Here is a 21,518-nt window from a genome sequence, read left to right as displayed (position 1 = left end):
GACCGTTCTGAGTTTGGAAAAAAAATTTCTGACTCATATGCAAAATGCTCTGGCATTGTGTGAACTCTTTTGGAAGGCATTATTCAGAGTTATGTAAAACTCTTGAGTCTTCAAGCGACTCCAGCTTTAATTGAACACTTTCTTGTGGCTTGGCAGCGTGTTAGCCTCATGCTAATAAAGCTGTTGACTGCAGACACACAAACAGTCGCGTGTTCAGAGACTCCCAAGGGGATCTTACCACCGTGATGCGACGCACTTTATGTGCGGAAGCCTCCAATGTGTGTCTCACATGAGACTCGAGGTGTGTCTTCGGAGCCGATTCACACACTGTGTGGTCCGGCCTCGAGAAGTCCAGAGAAGAACCTCACCCTTGGTCAACACAAGCGGAGAAGCAAAGAATCTCGACGGAGACGGTTTTCCCAAAGAATGACTCACGGCAGTAAGAAAGACAGGAGGAGGAGGGAAAGCAGGCTCGATATTTGGATGAAAAAAATGAGTCAGCATTTTTATTTTTAAGTTTTATAACCTCTGCAGAGCACAAGGCAGAAGGTTCTGTTCTGCGGAACTTATAGTACACCTACAAAATGTTGTGGATGCTGCATTGGCCCCAGATCCAAGCAAAGGCAGCAGACATTGCGGACCTCTTCAAAAAGTCAAATCTCCTAACCTTTATATCACCTTTCCTTAACCTGTGTTGAACACATCATCGGGCTGCGGCGAGATAAAAAGACGCTTCCTTTCGAACATAGGAAAAGACAGCACTGTATAAAAATGAATTTGATTCCACTTTCCTAACCGACGTATTTAAATCAACAGGCCATCAACAAAGTTTACAGACTCTAAGCAAAGACACTCAAGCATAAGAAGCAAAGAGAAGAAAACCCAAGGCTATGGAGAAAAAGCGACAGATCATGACTAAGTTACCGTTATGCTACGAAACAATAACTTGCAATGTTAACATTAGACATCACAGTAGTTTTTTTATAGCCCATAATTTAAGCCATAAGAAAATGAAATGCTGACTTTGAATTGAAGGAAGACTACTGGGGGCAGTGAGTTGTAAGTTGTAAGTGAAGTTAAGCCTCTTGAGTAGCTCTCGGCAAAAATGTCTTTCGTAAAGGATGATGGGTAACATGCAGTATCTTCTTTCATAAAGGTTGGTCAGGTGTAAACTATGCTAAAAGTTGCATCGAGGCACCGGTCACAAGAATTTACTTCAGGGTCATCTCGCTTAGATAGGAAAAGAAAGAACAAATACCAGCATCCAAAGAGGCCCTGTTAATCCTTCTGTTGCTTAAAATTTGTCAACCACTTGCAATACATAACACTGCCACCTATAGAAATGGAGTGGAACAGTTTCAACCACCACTTTTTACAGCTACTGCTATTTGTTTTCGGATTGTTTTGTTTATCTTTAACAAATGTCTTCTTATGTACGGTAACACTGCTCGAATCAACCACGGTCTTGCCATACTTTCATGCAGTGATCCTGCCAAAATAGCTTCATCACAGCTGTAAGTTAAAACTGAGTGAACTATGTGGGTGAATCCAGCAGGGGCACTGTTGATTTAGTCTCATCTAGTTTGCTGTTTAAGTAAAACAACATGACATCAGCTTTGGGAAGCAGAGCAATTCTCCTACTCCTTTAAAAGTAGCTAGTCCAGCACGGACAAAAAAGTAGCACCAAAAACATCCCTTATGGCCATGAATTAAGTTTTTTACATCCAAAATAGTTTAAATGTTGACCTTTTACCAAACTATTAAAGATGGTGGTTAAAAGCGACCGAGTCCAAAATGAGTGAGGAGACAATAACTCTAGCAATCATCGGATGACCTCATAAGAAAAACACTGCAAAATGGTTTGATGTCCAAAGAGGAGCGAGAGAGGCGTGTCAGGGAAAGACCGAAGGAGCGGTGAAAGGCGTGGGAATAATCCAAGGAATTCTCCATCCACACGCTGCTGCTTTTTTTTATGATTATGATCATTATTATTTTTTATGAAGCCAGTCCAGGCCAGTTCAGGTCAGTTCAGTCTCACCCCGCCGCCACCCCCCCCCCCCCACCGTTCCTCCTGGCCTGAGGGTCTCACCCCTTGCTCACATGCTGTTATCCAGCGATTAGGCAGGCCCTCGCAATGGACAGGTGCACCGTCACGCTTCCAACATGTCACTTGAAGACCAAACAATACAATTATTATGTTCTGCGAGTCTAGTTATACCCGAGGATTATATTCTGGGTTAGTATGGTGTATAATCTGGAATCAGGGTATTTCTGGCTAGTCCATTTTGGGACTACAGTATAATCAGCCCTCTATACAACTCAGAATAAGTTAGGGTCGGGGTATATTCCAGTATATTCGATTTGAAAGCAATTTATCCACTGAGCAGAGTAGAGTGATGCTAAACTTCCAAGCAATGTCCAAACATGTGGCTCCCTAAATTATATATAAAGACAATTTTAACTGTGAATCACTGAAATAATAATTAGTTTAATAAACACTGGTTCTGAGAATTGCTTCTCATCTGTGTTCCATGGAGTCCACCAACATCTGGCACCTATGAATCGCTCTTGCCGCCCTGGACTATTGGATTACATTTCACATTTTTATTGGCTATTGTTTGCCAGGTAGTGAAGTGGGACCGAGGGACATTAATTCAAGCTATATTTCATTATAGTATTAGCATGACTTTACTGATTAACTTTTTTTCTTTTCTTCCCACTTTCTATGTAATGTTGGAGGTAAAATTTGCTTTATTAGTTTTTTTGTAACAATTATAGACGTCAACCATGGCTTACTGAGACCTTTTTTTTTTGGGTTTTCAAATGGCACAACTACATACAGTATGTGTGATGGCAGGGTAAATAGAAATCGGATACCTTCAGATTAGAATCAACTTCCAAACGATCAGATACAAAATGTATCAGATGCCAACGCGGGGGCAGAGTCGCCATCAATGCAAGTCGGACGTCATCAAAATACACCGATCGGCGAAGTTTACACACCCTCGTCAGCCTAAACACAAATAAACACTTTCTGAACTACAGTGAAAGAATAGACTGGTATAGATATACTACTTTAAAGGTGCATCCATCATTAAATCATTACAATAATAGCGTAATGTGGAGGTTACCCTCAATTAAATCAAGAGGAGAAAGAGTGATATTGATGTCACTTCCCTAAATTGATGCTTTTGGGGTTTCAAGCAATTTGGCCATCTCGAGCATGCAGGTTGTTTCATGTGTTACATCAACGTCAACGCAGCCATTCGGTTCATTTGAAATGTACATCGACCCAAAACACAACAAAAGCGGAAATTGGGCACTTGGATCTGCAGTTTAAATCCAGCCCAAATGACCATGTATGTGGCGCCACATTCAAATTAAATTGTGGACAGACCGCACAATAATAATAATGTGCCAGATCTGCGAAAGCTGAAAGTGTTTTCATTTTTCTCCCATCTTTAATTGCCTGTAATTACCTTCAGTCAAGTCCCAGTGAAATCAAACTTGGGTTTTTACAGTTGCCAGCACTTAAGGAAAATTATATTCTTGGCATGTGAAGTTCAACCGCCCCAGACATATATGAGTATGGCTAGAGAATGCTAACCAAACATTGGTCTTGGTCTGCAAAAGTAAATTGAAAAAGTCAACCAAAGACCAGTGATGTGACCTAAAACAAAACAAAAAAATAAATACATAAATAAATAAAGAAAGAAATACTGTAAAATGCAAACAATCAGTTTTGCATCTTATTTTCCTTCTCAAATGTCTGCATGGAGAGTGGCTGCGTTTGCATAAACAAATACCCATCCTGGGGTCCATTTTCAGTGCGGACAAATCGGTTTTCGGATGCAAAGCGGTCGATGGCTATCAGCGTCCACATTCCGCCGTGGTTGGCAGACAAAAAAGGGAAATGACGGGCGCAAATGTGACAGTTACACCGACACCCTTTACTTCCCTGTTTGCCACCAGTTCTGTTTGGTTGTTTGCATGTTTTCCTGATAGGTCATGCTCTGTATGCATGGTCACAAGAAAAGATGAACAAGACGGTCAATCTGGCGTCCTCATTGAATACATTGTGTGACAAAATATTGAATTCATTTCTTCCAAAATGACAAATTGCAATGGAAAGTGCTGGTCAAGGCTTTCAAATGACATGACTAAATGAGGTTGATGGCAGATTGATTTAGGACCTTCTTTCAGTCAAGGTCAGTTACCACTAAAACCAAAGAGCTGAGCCATTAATCAATTTCTTTTCGGTCTTTATATGTAAAAGTACACACAAAAAAATTGTACAATATTGATTTCTTTACATTTTCTTCTATTACTGGAACTAGGTACTGGAAAGGATCAATGACATTTGAAATAATTTCAACAGGCAAAATTGATTTGAGATACAAGAAAACTGACTTGTAAATCAAAGCAACACTGTATTGAAAAAAAAAAAGATCACAGATGTGGAAAGCACTCATCAAGAGTTTTAATATGAGGTATGACTCGATAGTGTTTGTCGCAAACCGATTTTCTAACTTCTAACATGTTAAAAACCAATCGACAAATACGGACCTCCACCGCAGTTTGGAGACAGCGTTACATGGAAACTTTCTCTAACCCAATACAAACATCAAAATAGCCACGTGCAAAGCCTGTGTCTTGTTGTCTCACCACAACATCCTCTGTGAACCAAACAAACCAAGCTCCTCAGAGAGCACTCTCAACTTCTCAACTTCTCAACACATCCTCAGCACTACCCTTTGAAAAAGAAACGAGCACAAACGCGCACGCGCGCACACGAAAAACATCCCACTCTGGCCTCACATGTGCACACACATGGCGGTTTGCTCCGCTGGGAGCCCTCGCCGAGACTTCCCCGCCGCTGCTCCAGGAAGCAGATGTGAGGAATGGCGGCGAGCGGGGCGTGGATGGAGATGGTGACTCGCTTGTCGGTCTCGAGCGCTGGTTCTCAAATCGACATTCTAACCAACATTAAAATATAGCAGTAGGGGTAACTGTTCATCAAAAACAAGGCAGAGGTTTTACTACTAAAGTTTAAAAAAACAAAAAAGTTACGTTTTTTTCAAGTTAAAAACTTTAAAAAAGTTAAAATTAAAAGTCGTACAAAAACTGCAACTAAATAAAACATTAAAAACAGATTAAATGAAAAAATATGGAAAAAAAATAAATGTAAATAAACCGAACGCCAAAGTTAAATATAACTGAGCTGTACTTCGGCAGTCATTCCACAAGTGGTATGCAGAGCACACTTTGAGCATCACTGCTCCAGAGCAACATGACAACTTTGGAAATATATATACCAAAATAAAAGTTTAAAAATAAACAGTTTTTAAACATCAAATGTAATTGTACTGTACTTAAAGGTTAAACACAACAGAACTGTACTTGGGCAGTGATTATTTGGAGTTCCACAAAAGGGAGCCTGCGTATGTGCACCACACTGGTCTCAGCATGATGTGGCGGAAGTTGCTTAAGGATGACACAGCAGCAAAAAGGCAAAACACTTTGCCCTGGCACCGTGGCAACATCTGGCTTCATTTTGGGAGTAACAACGAAGGGTAATTTAACATGATAGATGAAATGATTTACAGTCAAGGAACATAAATGGCAGTAATGGCGAATTACTCTTGGGGGGGGTTTAAAAAAAAAAAAAAAAAGGAGGAGGACGGGAAAAGTACTTAATAACTTTCACACACCCACAAATGAGTGCAGAGTTGATATGTTTAATAGTTTGACTCACTCTTAAAAAAAAAAAAAGATCCACATGACTTCAGGATCCACCTTCTACCGAGTGATTGGAGAACCTCAGATGACCCTCAATGTGGATCAGATGAACCACAGTGACAGATAAGAACATGAATAATAACCCAGAGCGCAGCATGACGTATGGAAGCCTTTGTTTTTCCTACGGGTGTGTGAGAGCGTGTGAGATATCACCCTGTGTCAACAAAAAGATACACAGGAACACTAAAAGTCTGCTAGCTGTGAAATGAATGACAAACAGATGATTGGCGCAGTATTTATACCGTTAACATTTCACTTAGTGACCATAAAGTATCAACTAAAAAAAATAAAAAAATAAAAAAAAATCAAGGAAATTGGAGTCGAGAAGGCGAATCACTGGAGGTGTCAGAAATCGGTCCAATGTCAGCAAAAAAAAAATAAAAAGAGTATCGGACCACACTGGATCTAAAATCTCAGATTTGACCACTCTTATGCAAGCAGTCCATTCCATGTTCCGCTCCAGCAGCAGCATGCAGAGCCCACGTGATCACAACAACAGGTTGCTGAGGTGCTACCACAGTAGCAAGCAGTAAGAGCGAATGTTGTTTGCTTGAAGTCGTTTATTGACACACCAGTTGAAGTTCACGGTAAAACTAAATAATCACATAACAAAAGAATGACACCTATTAAATGTTCAAATACATCACAGCAATGAGTAAAAAATAAAAAATAAAAAAATCTTCAACAGACGCTAACGAGTGAAAATCGGTAAAATTCATTGGATTAGGCAGATTTTGTTAAAAATAAATAGTTGAAATGCTTTGTTGCCGAAGGTCCTTTGCGTGCACATTCATTTCTACTTATTAGATAACCTGTTCACCTCATTTTTTTTTGTATTTCATCATTCATGGCAATTTCCTCAAAGGTTTTGGAGATTTCAGGATTCCACCAGACAGCGACAATAACGTTTAGGGTTAGGATCAGGTTTGGATCGGATTCAATATCTTAGCGTTTGGGTTAGGTGGTTGGCCAAAATACCGTATGATTAGGGTTAGGTTTAGCTTTAATACCAGACGGTTTGAGCGTGATGGGTATGTTTAGGGTTGGGTTCGTCAAAATACTGTAAAGTTGATGATTCGTCATCATCTCATATTTGTAACATTCGAGACTACAAATAAATGCAAAAATGGGCACTAAAAGTCATGTTTACCCGATTACGCCACATATTTCTGCACTGCTCAAATTGTCTGTTTTTGTTTTGCCTTTCTCAGAGAAATGTGTCTCTTTATCGTGACCAACAGCCACATGTAGAGAAGTAAAATGCAGTAGATCCTTGTCTCGTCCATTGTTCTAATGTTCCAAATTATGAGTTCAATGTGGTGTTGTTTTCAAAATTTCCCCCCGTACTCTTTGAATTACAAAAACAACCCAAAGACGAGGCGAGAAGAGAAGTTCAGAAATGAGTCGAATCGTGTCGGTATGGTGCAGTGAAAAAGTGACCAGGTGGGTAACACTGTTGCCCCGAAGCAAGATTTTAAGTTTAAGTTTCGAATCTCCACGCATCAGTCTAAGGGAGCCGCGGATCAGTTATTTTCGTATCCTTACCGCGTTTAACAACAGAAAAGCAAATGATTGCATCGCAATGGCCGCATCGTAATACTTGGTGTGGGTGGGCCAGACAGTGGGTTCTTTCAAAGTGTGAATACATTGGGAGGCACAGAAGGAGGAATTGCTGCACACACGGTGGGTGGGGTGAGGGTTAGGGAGTGTTGTGGGGGAGTGTGCCATGTGCGTCAAAACTCCAAGTCAGGACGTCAGTCAAGAAAAACATATTTTATGCAGCTGATGGCGGCTTTGAACTCGTCCAACTCCTTCGCATCAGATTAGCATATGACTTTTGTGATTATCAAAAGAATTGAAAATGTCGTCCATATCTCTGCTGCCTGTTCCCATGGAGTATGCACATGTTGAACAAAAGTCGCTTCTCTGCAGATGATTAGGATGGAGATGAGCCACGCACCCCTTTCAACATCCCAACAGAGATGGCGCACCCACGCTCTGCAAAAATCCCAATTAGGACTATTCGGCCTTGGCAGAGGTCTGCTAATAGTGTGGTAGAATTCGATTTTGTTTGTCAGGATGTAGCATCGCACAAAGCGTACTAAAGTGATTTCAACAAAACGTTGAACACATTAAAACTGCATGGCTCCAGGTACATGTACTATCGAGTAAAAAGGGCAACACTAATGACGCTAACACAGCTAGATGTACACACAATTCATCAGTGAATCCATGAGCATTTCCACAATGTAAATACAAAACAACAGAAACAAATAAATGGCTCATGAACTAGCTTAGCTGGCCTTCAAGTGAATGCCTAAAGCAGCTGTTTTAAAGCACTTTTTTTTTCTCTTTTCTTTGAAATAATGATGACTCACTGCAGTGAACGTCTTTATATGCCTTTTCCATCCACAAGAAATGTGATGGTTCACAAAGGTGCCTCATAACATTAACAACAAACAATATAACATGAATTAAGGGGGAATTACCATTGCCACTTTGCAACGCATAAAAACAACAATTTCTAATACTAACATTTTTTTCTCTGTATCTTTAGTTGGGCACTTACTTTATGTTGCGCAGCTAGCTGTTACCCGCTGATCAGCGCTGCCACTAGCGATTGGGACCGTTCTTCGCAACATCTCGAGACGTTTTCTCTGGCGTCAAAGCCACAAAGAGCCTGGCTTGCCTGTCTGACCTCTACTGGAATCTTGCTACATGCTGCTGTTTTCTGTCAAGATGGCTGGCAATCGGCTGGTGGCCAAAGCTAGCTAGGCCTCTGCTAGCATGGTGCCTATAGAGCAGAAAGTGAAAATGGGTGAGTGTTTCAGGACAATGTTGTTAGGTTCCACAGGGAAACAAAGGGAATAAATAGGTGGGTGTTTACTGTATTTACAAACTAAAAAAATTTATTAAATTATGATGAGTTTTATGAATAGCAGTGAAATTTCTTCTTCTTCTTCTTCCCGTGAATTGACTGGACAGGTGCCTAACTAAATTAACAAACTAAAGGACATATTCTATTAAATAAAAGTTAGACGTTTCTACAAACAGAACAGCGAAATCATTTATTTTGTATTTTTCCCAAAGGAGTCTTCTATTATGTTTACGGTGAACTTGCTGATTCCTTAACTGAACAGGTTAAGAGGTGCTTGACTTTTTAGGGACATGTTGAGTTATACTGTACAACGGTTAGTGGCCATTACAGACAGAGCAGCTTCGTAAAACCACAAACTTTCAAAATAACGAGGTCGTTAATCACCAACCTTTTCTATAGGTGCCCTTCCGTGAAGCGCACTGTGAACTTCCTGATTGCTCTTCAATCCGCAAGGACCCTGGCTGCTCGCAGAGGTGCCTGACTAAATAAACCACAAACTGACATTTTTATGAACTTTTATATTAAGTCTGTAAGAATACTAATGAACATTTCGGTGTATGTAATAAGCTGGTAATTAAAGTAGTGGCTCCATGGATATGCATGCTTGTTTTAAACCTAAGTGTGCATATTTTTCACTCCTATATAGACTGGCACACTTCTTCGAATGGTCAGTATAATACTTTTGATGCAGCTAGATGTTTGTGTGTTATATACGTGTTTGTGGGTCAAGCGGGTGTTTGGAGGTGGCGGTCGAGGCCCGACTCTGCTGCAGCCTGATATTCTGGGAACGGCCCGAGCGAGGTTGTTGACCCACCTGCTCCCTTCTCTCTTCAGCTGGATCTAGTCAGATTTCAGCAGCTGCAGCCCGCCTCACAAAGCGCCTCTTTGTAATCTTCCCGAGGCGCGCGCATACGATTGATGCACAGAGATAGAGGAGGAGGGAAGATGCGCAGTGGCGAAGACACGGGGAGAAAAAAAACAACTTTTCCGACTCAATTATGTCAAGTCATGATTACTCAAATATGTAGATCGTTCATTTTTTTTGCTCAGGATAAAGGTTTGTTTCGTCATTATTAGTGGCTACGGTAGAAAACCTGTTGAAAACAAAATAACAAATAACAATAATAATGTATTGATTTATATAGTGCCCGGCTAACCTCACAAATGAATGCTAATGTGTGGAAATTCATTTGTGATAACATCACATTTTGAATTAATTCTTGACTAATACTTTAGTGCAAGTCCCGCGCACAACTCTGAGCCAAAACATCAGCGGCAATGCTCGTGCAAATGGTGTCCTGGCTGGTCCGCCAAGGTCACCTTTTAATAGGCAAAGACATATCGTACTTGCACTTAAATGCACGACTGAGTTCTAATACACACTATGACAGTTATATCTTCTTTTTGTTTTGTTTTTTATATAAAATCTGCCTGATGGGGGGGAAGGTTGCCCAGGCCAGCTGTAACCAGTCTTTAATGTATTTAAATAAGCAGGCTGAAAAGGTCTATGCAAAGAGGATTTGCAAATCACTGACAGATATTGAAGAGAGAGAGAGAGAGAGAGAGAGAGAGAGAGAGAGAGAGAGAGAGAACAGGATCATGTTCACAGTTTGAAAGTGACAAACACGGTGGAAATAGTAACAAAACCCCTGTAGGCATGCAAGCACGCATGTCAGTCTGTATTCGGTCCCTGTGGCCCCAACCCAGACTGACTGGTGACTGGCAGAGAAAAAGTCATTAGACCCGTGAAGTGCAGCGAGCGAGCAAGCAAGCGCCTTTACGGCCGCTATAAATACACGTACCTGAGGTGCGGCTCATTAATGCACGTGTTCACATAAAATGCGAAGGCTGGGGAGGGTTTTGGCCTCGGTTCTGATTAAGGCAAGGATCAGTGTCTGAAAAATATTTGGTAAGTGGTCCAAGGTGTACTCCACCTTTCGCCCTCAGTCTGCTAGTGTAATGGGTCACATAGCTGACAGCGCGTTTGTTCCTTTCCACAGTGCTAGTCAATCCCCCCCCCCCCCCCAATGAATGAAGAGGTCCACTTTTGTGCTTCACTGACTCAGACTCTTTAAGCCTTTCACGCTACTCAAGTACTTCCATGTAATCTTTTGTCCCTGACCGCGGACTCCCACGCTGTGTGACATCACTACGCTCCGCACCGGTCACGGCTTCTGGAGGCCAATAAGCAGCAGCGTAACACGAAAAAACCTGCTCGTGGTGCTGGAGCGCAGTGATTTGTCTGCGTGTTCGACACCCGCAGGCCGTTCTTTCGCATCAGTTGAAGAATAGCGAAGTATTTACGCGCAGAACAGCAGACTTCCTGATTTTGATGCCCGAGGGCAGGAGAGCACGTGATGTCGAGTGGACGCGACCCCGCCAAGTGTTGCACTTGCATGGGTTACAATCACATTTTGGATCTCATTTGAAATAAGGCTGTATTTTCATTTAGGGTCTTTAAATATCATTAGCCAAATAGCACAATTACCCGAGTCATTTTTCCGTTTTCGGAAAACAGGACAAAACACAACAAACGAAGAGTGTAGTTGCCTCCGTTCAACTTTTGCGTATTACCAGGACCTGCATGAGCGCAGCATGAGCGCGAATCTACACAGGCATAAAGAAAAGAAAACACCATTTTTAGCAAGCACTTTTTTAATTGATATTGTCACGGAAAGGTAAAAATTATTTAGGCGATTAAGCTATTAGGCTCGCGATATTTTACTCATTAACCTAAAGTTTTTTGTATTTATTATTCTTGCAATTAATAATCATATTATTATGTTATTGTAAATCAAAAGTTACTTTGAAATTATTTATTTAAAAAAATACATTTAATACAACTAAAATTATTTCCTTATGAAAAAATGGTATAAACTTCTATTTTTTTCATAATACCAAATGAAAGAATAAAACAATTTAAAAATAGATATATAATAATAATCCGTACATTAATTTTCAAATACAATTATCAATAAATTAATTTTCAATTACAATTATTCTTTTTAAAAAGTGTTTTATATAAATGTGATTGTGACATACGCTGAAGAATATTACAATACTTAAAAGGTAAATAATTTCAAAATATATTATTAAAATACAATATATATTTGTTTGAAATATACTGACCAGAAATACTGTATAAAGGCAGCCTTTTTTTGCTCCCATTGGTCACAAGGTGAACTCAAAGATCTAAGACTTTTTCTCCATAAAACATAAAACACCAATTTCTCTCAAATAGTTTTCACAAATCTGTCTAACGCTGTGTTAGCGAGCGCCTCTCCTTTGCCGAGATAATCCATCCACTTTACAGCTGCGGCGTATTATAGGAGTGCCTTAGGCTGCCCACGATAAAAGGCCACTCTATTTGCTACACTTTTTTGGGGATGAAAATATGCAATGTAGTAGTTTGACATGTGAATTGAACAATCCGGCATTGAATCATCTTGTCACAATAAGCCAAAATGAGCAAACCCTGGCCATGTTGGGCTTTTTGTGGCTCCCCTTCCCGTAACACGTCTATATGTGCCCCACCATCAAATTCACATTCACATGAAGGAGGCCATTACGTGAATGAGGGGGGGGGGGGAAACACACACACAAAAAAAACGAGCATACCACAAGTTTTATTCTGAGCATATGCTGTGAAGATGAGAGGGTGGTGAGACAAGTTTAGAAGACGGGCGGGGGGCTTGTTGGGGGATGTGTTTTGTAGATTGGAGAGGATAGAAAACACACGCCCACGCTCCTTTGGGAGAACTCGGGGACAAGGTACACCATGGGAAGTGTCGTCCTGAGCGTTTTGTGTCTGCTTTCCAGACGGACAATAAGCAGAACCAACTGCACTTGCCTTCAAAAGTATTGGAACAGCGCGGTCAGTTCCTTTAAGTTTTTCTGCAGACTGAAAACATTTGGGTTTGATATCAAAAGATGAATATGGAGTATGAGATCAACATTTTAGCTTTTCTTTTCAGGTTTACATCTGGATCAGACACACAACCTACGTTTGTAATAGTGAGATACTTTTCCAGGCTTTGTTGTTTGTTTGTTGGGTTACTCCCTAAAATGTGCGTATGCTCTGTCGGGTTTAAGTCTGCCGACTGACTCAATCAGTCTAAAACCTTCCATGTCTTGCCCCGAATCAATTCGTCTGTTGTTTTGGCTGTGTAACTAACTGTATAACTAAAGATGGGAGAAAAAGGCCCTAAATGTATCAAGAAATACTTGAAAATGTGATCTAACGAACCGACTAATGGGGTAAAATGGGGTAAACAACATATCAACTAATTCACCAAACAAATGACCAGTCAACTAACCAACTAACAAATGAACTAGTGAAAATAAGCCAGAACAATCATTCTAACTCACAACAAATAACAATCATTTGGTAAAAGCAAGAATCAATACATTTCACATTTTACTGATTTACGTTGTACGACTAACCAACCAATGAACTAACAGCCGACCAAACGAACTAACCAATTAACGAGCAAAAACAATACATCTAACTATCTAACTAACAGGTAAAAAACAACAAATAAATAAAGTATCTGTTAGTCCATTTAGTTATTGTGGAGGTCAATAACAATTAACTACCTAACAAACAAATGAACAAAGTATTAGTGGGAGTATACATTTTGATTTCAAGCAACGCTCCAACGCACTTTGAATAGTTGGAGGTCGCTAGTTTTCCGACTTCTCAGTTTCCTGGAAGGCAGCGTCACAAACAAATCAACAAACGGCGAAGATATTATCTTGACTTGAGGTACTGGGCGAGTCGGAATCCTGACACGAGCTGCATCCAAACAAACTTTTCCGAGTCGGAGGTTGCCGGTTTTCCGACTTCTCAGTTTCCTGGAGGGCAGCGCAACTAGCAAACCGACACACGGCGATGACAGTGCCTTTCGCCCTTGTGCTTTCATGCTTGGCAGAGGTAAAAAAGAACATCAGCAAGTGATCTTCCCGCCCGTGCAGCACTGAGACACCTGACATTGAGCAGATCTCGTATTCCTGGAGGCGAACCGGGCGAGCTGCTACTAAAACAGCTTCCAAATCCTTGTTGTTCATCCGTCCTAATTCAAACGAACACGCAGAACTATCGCCAGAAAGAAAGAGTTGAGAAATGGCAGAAAATAATCTGGAAACACTTGAGCTCTTTTACGCTTTTGACATCAAAAAATAAAAAAATAAAAAAAACGAGCGTGGCTGAAGGCCAAAAAAAGACCCTCAGACATTTTGGACTAATTGTTTCCTTCAGTCTGCCCCGATCCGTTCGGTAGTCCCTTCCACCTCTGCACGCCGGCTAATAGGTTTAAATAAAACCCGCAATTGGTCCAGTAAAGCGCTCATTAAGGCGTTTTAATAGCAGACGTTTTGGGCGGGCGCAGGGGTGAAGGGTCAACAGGAGGTCCCGGCACATGGCGGTCGTCACCGGCGATAGCGGCCGTGATTAAAACCAGCGGCGTCAGACATCATTCGGGTCCTCGACCTCGCTAAGTAGGCGACCTGGAATAAGCGTTGGCGGCGCTCCAAAGTGGGGGGATTGTCCAACGGTGAATTTCCACACGGGAGAGCTGGAAAATTCTCACCTAAAGATTCGGTAATGTCACACTCCACTGCGACCGAAATGCTTTTTGCCGTTATTAATCGTACGCCAAATAAATTGACTTTCCAGGGCTTTCATTTGGGGGGAATTTTGGTTTTCGGCTCTAAAACGTTGACTCAGTAGCTGGCTATCGCAATAATATATAGATTTTTTTTTTTTTTTCATTTCTTTTGGGGTGTGGGGGGGAGGAGGGGGGAATTCAACCCCAACAGCTACTTTTAGGTGCATCACATTGTATTTTGGTAGGCAAGTATATCACCCAAAAAAAAAAAAAGTCTAAAGGAGCCATTCCCGAAAACACACAGGAAGTGGGACATTTTTGTTTGAAGCAGCCATTTTAAATATATATATATATATATATATAGAGAGAGAGAGAGAGAGAGAGAGAGAGAGAGAGAGAGAGCGAGAAAGAGAGAGAGAGAGAGAGAAAGAGATAATGAAGTCAAATTCAATGAAACGTGTGCTGCCTATATGATTAAATTACACAGAACTCATTATTTTGCAAGCCAGTTAAACTGTGTCACATGATAGTCACAACGTGTGCGCTTAATTAAAACTGCAAAAAAAAAAGAAAAGAAAAAAAGATGGGTGGGTGGAGAGAGGGAACCAAAAGTGTAAATGAATCGTAACCAATGGGAGGGCCGAGTGGTTTGGTTTGTTGCGGCCAATCGCAGGCGGAAGGCGGAGTGGGCGACGGCGTGAAACCTCGGAGTCAAGTTGCGCAAACGCGAAGCGCGCAGCTCACACAGAGGAGGTCCGCTCGCACGACCGAATGCCTCCGGGGTGGCAGCCTCGGATGAATGAAAACGAACACTAAGTGCGGAAGATTGCTCCAAAGGAGGATTGGACCTTTTACGCAGCGTGCGTAAAAGGCGCACCGGCCAGCCTGCTCTCTTTCGTCGGGTTGAAGTGTCGAAATCGAGGTGAGAAGAATGCTGAAAATGACCGAGGAGCACGACAAGTGCGTGGGCGACCAACCGTGCAGCCCCGCGGGCACCAGCAGCTCCATGTCCCAAGATGAGTCCGACTCGGACGCGCCGTCGTCGCCCACCGGCTCCGACGGCCACGCCGCATCGCTGCTCGCCGGCTTGGGCAAAAAGTTGGACTCGGAGGACGACGAGCGCTTCCCGGCTTGCATCCGGGACGCCGTGTCGCAGGTGCTGAAGGGCTACGACTGGTCCCTGGTGCCCATGCCGGTGCGAGGCAACGGCTCGCTGAAGAGCAAGCCGCACGTCAAGAGGCCCATGAACGCCTTCATGGTTTGGGCACAGGCGGCCCGCAGGAAGCTGGCCGACCAGTACCCGCACCTGCACAACGCCGAACTGAGCAAGACTCTGGGGAAACTCTGGCGGTAAGGAAAGGAATTTTGCTGATGTTTGAGCTTCCGATTTATTCAGAGGCGAGCGCAAAAAAAAAATCACGCAAAGGGTCAATTGAATTTTGTCATCATTTGGAGCACTTCACCGAATTCATAGTTGGGATTCATTGAATTTTGTCACCCTCAAGGACAAAGCAGTTAGTTGGACAAAAGAGAAATAATCAACTAACTGTCGTAACTAATCGTGAATGCAACGTGTTCTGAGTTCGTTTGTGATCAATTAAATCACAGGTGTCAAACTGGTGGCCCGGGAGGCCAGATCTGGCCCGCCACATCATTTTACGTGCCAATCAAAATTGCTAATTGCGTTCTGTTGTAATAACGTCGAAACATCGCAAGCATTTTTTTGTTACCAACCCCCTTTTGAAAAGAAATGTACTCGTTGAAAAAAAATGTTTTATAGGCTTCTGAATTTAAAAGTAGTTGTTCAGCAATTTGTCGTGTCATTATATGAGGTGATATTTCCTTTATATGGGTTCACAGTCATAACGGTCCCCATAATTACGATGTGACCCGTGGCAAAAACGACTTTGACACCCCTGAATTAAATCATGTCTTCTTTTTGCTTTTGTTTTGTGGAAATAGTTTGCTTTCCGAGAGCGAAAAGAGGCCGTTTGTGGACGAGGCAGAGCGCCTGAGGGTTCAGCACAAGAAGGACCACCCGGACTACAAATACCAGCCCAGGCGGAGGAAGAACATCAAGCCCGGCCAGAGCGACTCGGACTCCGGTGCCGAGCTGGCGCAACATCAACAACAACAACAACAACAGCAGCAGCAGCAGCAACAACAACATCATCATCATCATCATCACCACATGTACAAAGCGGAACCGGGGATGGCGGGACTCGGCGGGCTGGGCGACGGACACCACCATCCTGAACACGCAGGTCAGCTCCGTGTTTAAAAAGTCCATTCAAAACTCACCCGAGAGCGCCCCCTGGAAAGCTAGAAAAAAGAATCAGCCAAGGGGAACCGATCAACACGACATTGTGTGGACATGTCTGTCGTCCTAGGAGGCACAGAACACATGCCTGAAATTCAGCAGGAAGAAGAAGAAGAAGAAGAAATTGTCCATTTTGGTTTGAGGCAACCATTTTGGGCAAAAAGCAGCCTTTGTTTTGGGGGAATTCCAGCGCTCGAACTTTTAAAGGAATTCTCCCAAGTGAGCCCCAATCACGAGCTGGTATGCTAAACTGAAAGGCCGTGTTAAATTGGCAAGTGTTTATTATTATTTTTTTCTTCCCTGCGCCCTCTAATGTGGAGAGAGCAAGGCATCAATGGCGTTCGTCCAACTTTTCAAACCTTGAAAAGTTAGAAAAGAAATCAGCCGCTGACACCAGTTTCCCCGACCAACACCAAATTTGGTGGACGTGTCTATCGTGACAGGACGCATGAAAAAGTCTCAAGGACCCACGCTTGAAATTGTAGACAAAGGTGGTCATTTTGGTTTGAAGCAGCCAAATACTGGGCTTGTACTTTGACTGAGTCCTGAGGGAATTCACCCAAAATGAGCCCCCATTGGAAACAACCATCCTAATTTGTAATTTTGAGGATTTGTCCTGGCAAAAGGGGTGCGACGGCCACACCGTCGCTGCTCGTTGCTTTTATCATTGCGGGATCAAATGTTCAAGAGCCTCTGTTCTGTGCGTACTTCAATTCTGATTATTGATATCTATTTTTTTTCAGGACAGCCCCACGGTCCACCGACACCGCCCACCACCCCGAAAACGGACGCGCACCACGGCGCCAAGCAGGACCTGAAGCACGAAGGCCACCGTCTGGCCGACAGCGGCAGGCAGAACATCGACTTCAGCAACGTGGACATCTCCGAGCTGAGCACGGACGTCATCAGCAACATGGAGGCCTTCGACGTGCACGAGTTCGACCAGTACCTCCCCTTGAACGGCCACATCGCCACTTCCTCCTCCGCCTCCGTCGCCGCCGTCTCCTCGGAGCAGGCCTCTTACGGCGCCCCCTACGGCGGCTCTGCGTGGAATCGCAAGAGCGCCGTGACCTCGTCGTCCCCCGAGGCGGCCCAGCAGCGCCTCCACATCAAAACGGAGCAGCTGAGCCCGAGCCACTACAGCGAGCGCTCCCCCTCGCACCCCGACTACGGCACCTACAACAGCCAGGCCTGCGTCACCCCCTCAGCGGCGCCTTTCCCCGCCTCGCAGTGTGACTATACCGACCTGCAGAGCTCCAACTACTACAACCCTTACTCGGGCTACCCCTCCAGCCTCTACCAGTACCCTTACTTCCACTCGCCCAGGCGGCCCTACGGCAGCCCCATCCTCAACAGCCTGTCCGTGGCGCCTGCTCACAGCCCCGCCGCCTCCAGCTGGGACCAGCCCGTCTACACCACGCTGACCCGACCTTGATGGGCGGGAGAGATGCGTTCCGGTCAAGCACTACTAACGAAGGAAGCGAGGAGCACAACAAGCAAAAGATTTAAAAAAAAAAAAAAAAAAAGTGCCTGCTGATTTTCTACAAAATACTCTATATCTTTGCAACACTTTTTACACCAAGAGAACTATTGGTGGTGCCTCCGTGAGGACGTATTATCTCCCGAAACCCTGTACATTGACCCCGTTATTTTTTTTTTTTATGTTTTTTTTAGAGCATGCACTTATAGGTGAAACACTAGCCTCTTTCACACAGAGATCCTGCAAAACAGCTGCATCAGAGAGGTAATAGAAAATCCAGCGTTAAGGGTCCTGTAAAGTGAAACTAAATTTCTTAGAAAGTGTTCTTAACAACCTTGGATAAGTGAAAAAAAAGAAATCGTGAAGAATCAAGCCGTTGTCGCCGCGGTGGGCGTGTCTGCTCAATGCGTGAAACCATGGCCCACTGAAAAATGGATGCTACTTCATCTAGCAATTTATGCATTCATAAGCCATGAATCTATATCAGCTAAAAGCCTCCAGTGGCTACAATACTTCCCACAGTGGAAAGCCCTGCTACGTGAAGCGTTGGCCACTGGCTAGCTTGAGAGCTAACAGGCTTCCGGGGCTCCCTGCGGCCGGCGGACTCATCCACGACACCTCGTCATTTGGGCATTTTAAATAACGACACACAAGCTGTTCCAATAATTCTGGTATCCAGGGAAGATTAATCTTCAGGGTGTAGATAATGGTCACTGCAAAAACTCAAAATCTTACCAAGAATATTTGTCTTATTTCTCGTCAAAAGTCTCAAAACTTTTAGGTGATGAGTCTTATTTGAAGGGTAATCAGATTCGTTTTGAGACTTTTGAGTAGAAATAAGACAAATATTCTTGGTAAGATTTTGAGTTTTTGCATTGTAGGCTTCTACAGTGGGTTAGGGAGGGGCTCATGTGGGACGCCCAAGTGCATTACTGGGCTATGTTTTAGCCACACCCCAAAAATCTGAAAAATCGGTTAGCTTCAAAATTCAGCACTACATAATTCTGTTTTCTCACATTATCAGCAATAATCTTCATACATGTCAAATATATTTAGAAAAAAAAACATTCTGAATTCATTTTACAGGGTCTTTAAGTCATCTTTTTTTCACGCAGAACCCAGTGAAGGTGGGATTTTGCCACTTTCACACAGTCACACAGCATGCCTCTGTCCTGACCTTACGGTACTCCCTTAAACAAGCCGCTTTCACACAGAGAGCCTGCAAAATTGTTCCTTATGAGCCATTCAAGTAAATTCCACATTAATCTGCCATTTCCTTTTGCACAGAATTCAGCAAAGATAGAATATCGCTGCAACATTCACACAGCGAGCGAGCGTATTGGTGTTTGGGAAGTAGTTTGTCAGACAGCATATTTTACTTTTAACACAACAGAGCAGGAGAAGGAAGTGTCAGGTGTGAAATGTGACCTCTGTTTCAGAATTCTCCAACTTATTTCACGCATTGGTCCTGCAAAAGAGCCAAAACGGGTGGCCTCTTTCACGCACAAGTCAGAGCCGTAAAAGTTAACGTAGCATTTCACACAGACTGAAGCAAAGTGGTAAATTACTGCAAATGTGTGCACGTTCACACAGCGACACACTGTCCCGAAATCAGTAAATAGGATGACTCTAAATTGAAATATTTTGCCGGACACTGATCGTTGCTTTTAACACAACAGGGCAGGAGACGTGAGTGTCGCGTGTGAAACTTTTTATTGCCTTTTAAGCTTCTTCTTGGACAGAAATCCCATCAGAGATGCTACTCCAAGTGATTATCAACCTTTGCTGTTCACACAATCAGATAATTAGATGATGATGATGATGATGACCAGGAGGATTCATTGATTATCAAAATAGTTGTTCCATCCAAATAAGACATTTGAAGACATCTGCTTCTACTTTCAAAGACAAAGATCAACATTTTTGATGATTTTCTGACATGGTACAATCCAAACCAGTGATTGAATCATAATTTATTTTAATGCCCTGTTTTGTTTTTTTCAATAAAAGGATCAAAATATATTTTTTATCCGATTAATTGAAGAAAAATAATCAACAGGTTAACCGATTATTAAAGGAATCGTTAGTTGCAGCCCTGGAAAACGCGGATACATTCAGGCTTGAAAGATGCTGTGTGAAAAGGGATACTGACTAATTTCTGGGACGTGAGAGGTGTACACATTAAGAAAGAAATGTTTTTAGTTTCCCTGCATCAAAGTCTTAACAAAAGCGACTGGTATGAATCTTACAGTGTAAAAGTCTTATATATATATATATATATATATATATATATATATATATATTTATGTTCTTACATTATTGCTTTCTCTCATACACAGATGAAATGTTTTTTTTTATTATTATTACAATTTTTGCTTTGATTAAAACACCTAAAGGAAAGACATCATTCCGATTAAGACAGAATTCCAGGAGGGGGGGGGAACAAAAAAAAAAACATTCCTTGCGACAGAACAGGTGTCGGCGAGCTATGTCCGGCAAATTGCGATTAGTCATGACGGAGGGCTGAAGGAAATGGGATAAAATAACACGGCCTGCTCTGAGTGACGCGTCAGCTGGACGACACATGGGTGTGTGTATGTGTGTGCGTGCATGTTCGATATGTAAATGTTTGAGTCCATCCCCAGAGTGAGGTTTTTTTTTTTTCCTCCTCGCGTTTTTATCTTAGCAGCCATCAAGTGCCGACGACGCGTTTCCGTCTGGCACAAAACGTCTTTGTGCCTTTTTGAAAAATATACTGTCAGTATTTCCCGTTAAATCTTGACTTTTCTTAATCATTCCTTACCGCTCTTAAAATTTCTCCAATTTTCTTTTGTACATTATTATGAGTGTGTCATTTTGAGGACAAAGGTTGTGAAAATGATTGTTCTATTAACTCGAGTTTTTCCCATTCAAACACTTTGCGAAGCTAACCCATGTGCTCGCTGATATTTTTGGGTGTTTTTTAAATAAAATACATGTTCCTGATATCTCTTATATTGTCTTTTTTTACTCACGTATGCATGTTGTCACAGCATATATCGTAGCCCAGACCCGTGCAGAAGAAGGGAGATTGTTGTCACGCGTGTGATGTGGCCAGTACTTGCCAAAGATTCCTGCAGTTCCTTCAATGTGCTGGCTGATTTGTTTGGGTTTTAAAATACCACATGCATTACCAACCTGCAGCATAGTCCAGGCATCTTAAGAATACTGGAGATTGTTGTCACATGTAGGACACAACCAGTACTTCCATCAAATTCCTCCTTTAATTTTGACGATGGATTTTTGTTTCATTCCCATGTACTGTATGTCTTGCCACCCTGAGCCACAGCCAAGACCTAAAAATATGGGAAAGTGTTGCCACACATAGGAGAAAGCCAGTACTGGCCAAAAGTTCCTGCAGCATTTTTAATGTGCCGACCGATTTATTTATTTATT

At 42.5% G+C, this 21,518-nt stretch overlaps 1 protein-coding gene across 1 annotated transcript; it reads left to right on the top strand.

The window, feature by feature from the left end:
• The first annotated feature begins 15,039 nt into the window (after positions 1–15,039).
• sox8a (SRY-box transcription factor 8a) lies at positions 15,040–20,714 on the top strand. Its single transcript, XM_061700498.1, has 3 exons — positions 15,040–15,633; positions 16,246–16,547; positions 17,347–20,714. Exons 1-3 carry the CDS (start codon positions 15,215–15,217, stop codon positions 18,036–18,038), a joined length of 1,413 nt encoding a protein of 470 aa, XP_061556482.1. The 5' UTR covers positions 15,040–15,214; the 3' UTR covers positions 18,039–20,714.
• The last annotated feature ends 804 nt before the right edge of the window (positions 20,715–21,518 follow it).

The sequence above is a fragment of the Phycodurus eques genome, chromosome 16 (genome assembly GCF_024500275.1).
Source record: "Phycodurus eques isolate BA_2022a chromosome 16, UOR_Pequ_1.1, whole genome shotgun sequence".
NCBI lineage: Eukaryota > Metazoa > Chordata > Actinopteri > Syngnathiformes > Syngnathidae > Phycodurus > Phycodurus eques.
Note: the sequence above shows the minus strand (reverse complement) of the source record. Positions and strands in the feature narration are given on the sequence as shown.

Coding starts and splice junctions, on each gene's coding strand:
- sox8a (XM_061700498.1), top strand. CDS start 15,215: ATGCTGAAAATGACCGAGGAGCACGACAAGTGCGTGGGCGACCAACCG. Junction 15,634..16,245: donor ACTCTGGGGAAACTCTGGCG/GTAAGGAAAGGA, acceptor TTGTGGAAATAG/TTTGCTTTCCGAGAGCGAAA. Junction 16,548..17,346: donor CCACCATCCTGAACACGCAG/GTCAGCTCCGTG, acceptor ATTTTTTTTCAG/GACAGCCCCACGGTCCACCG.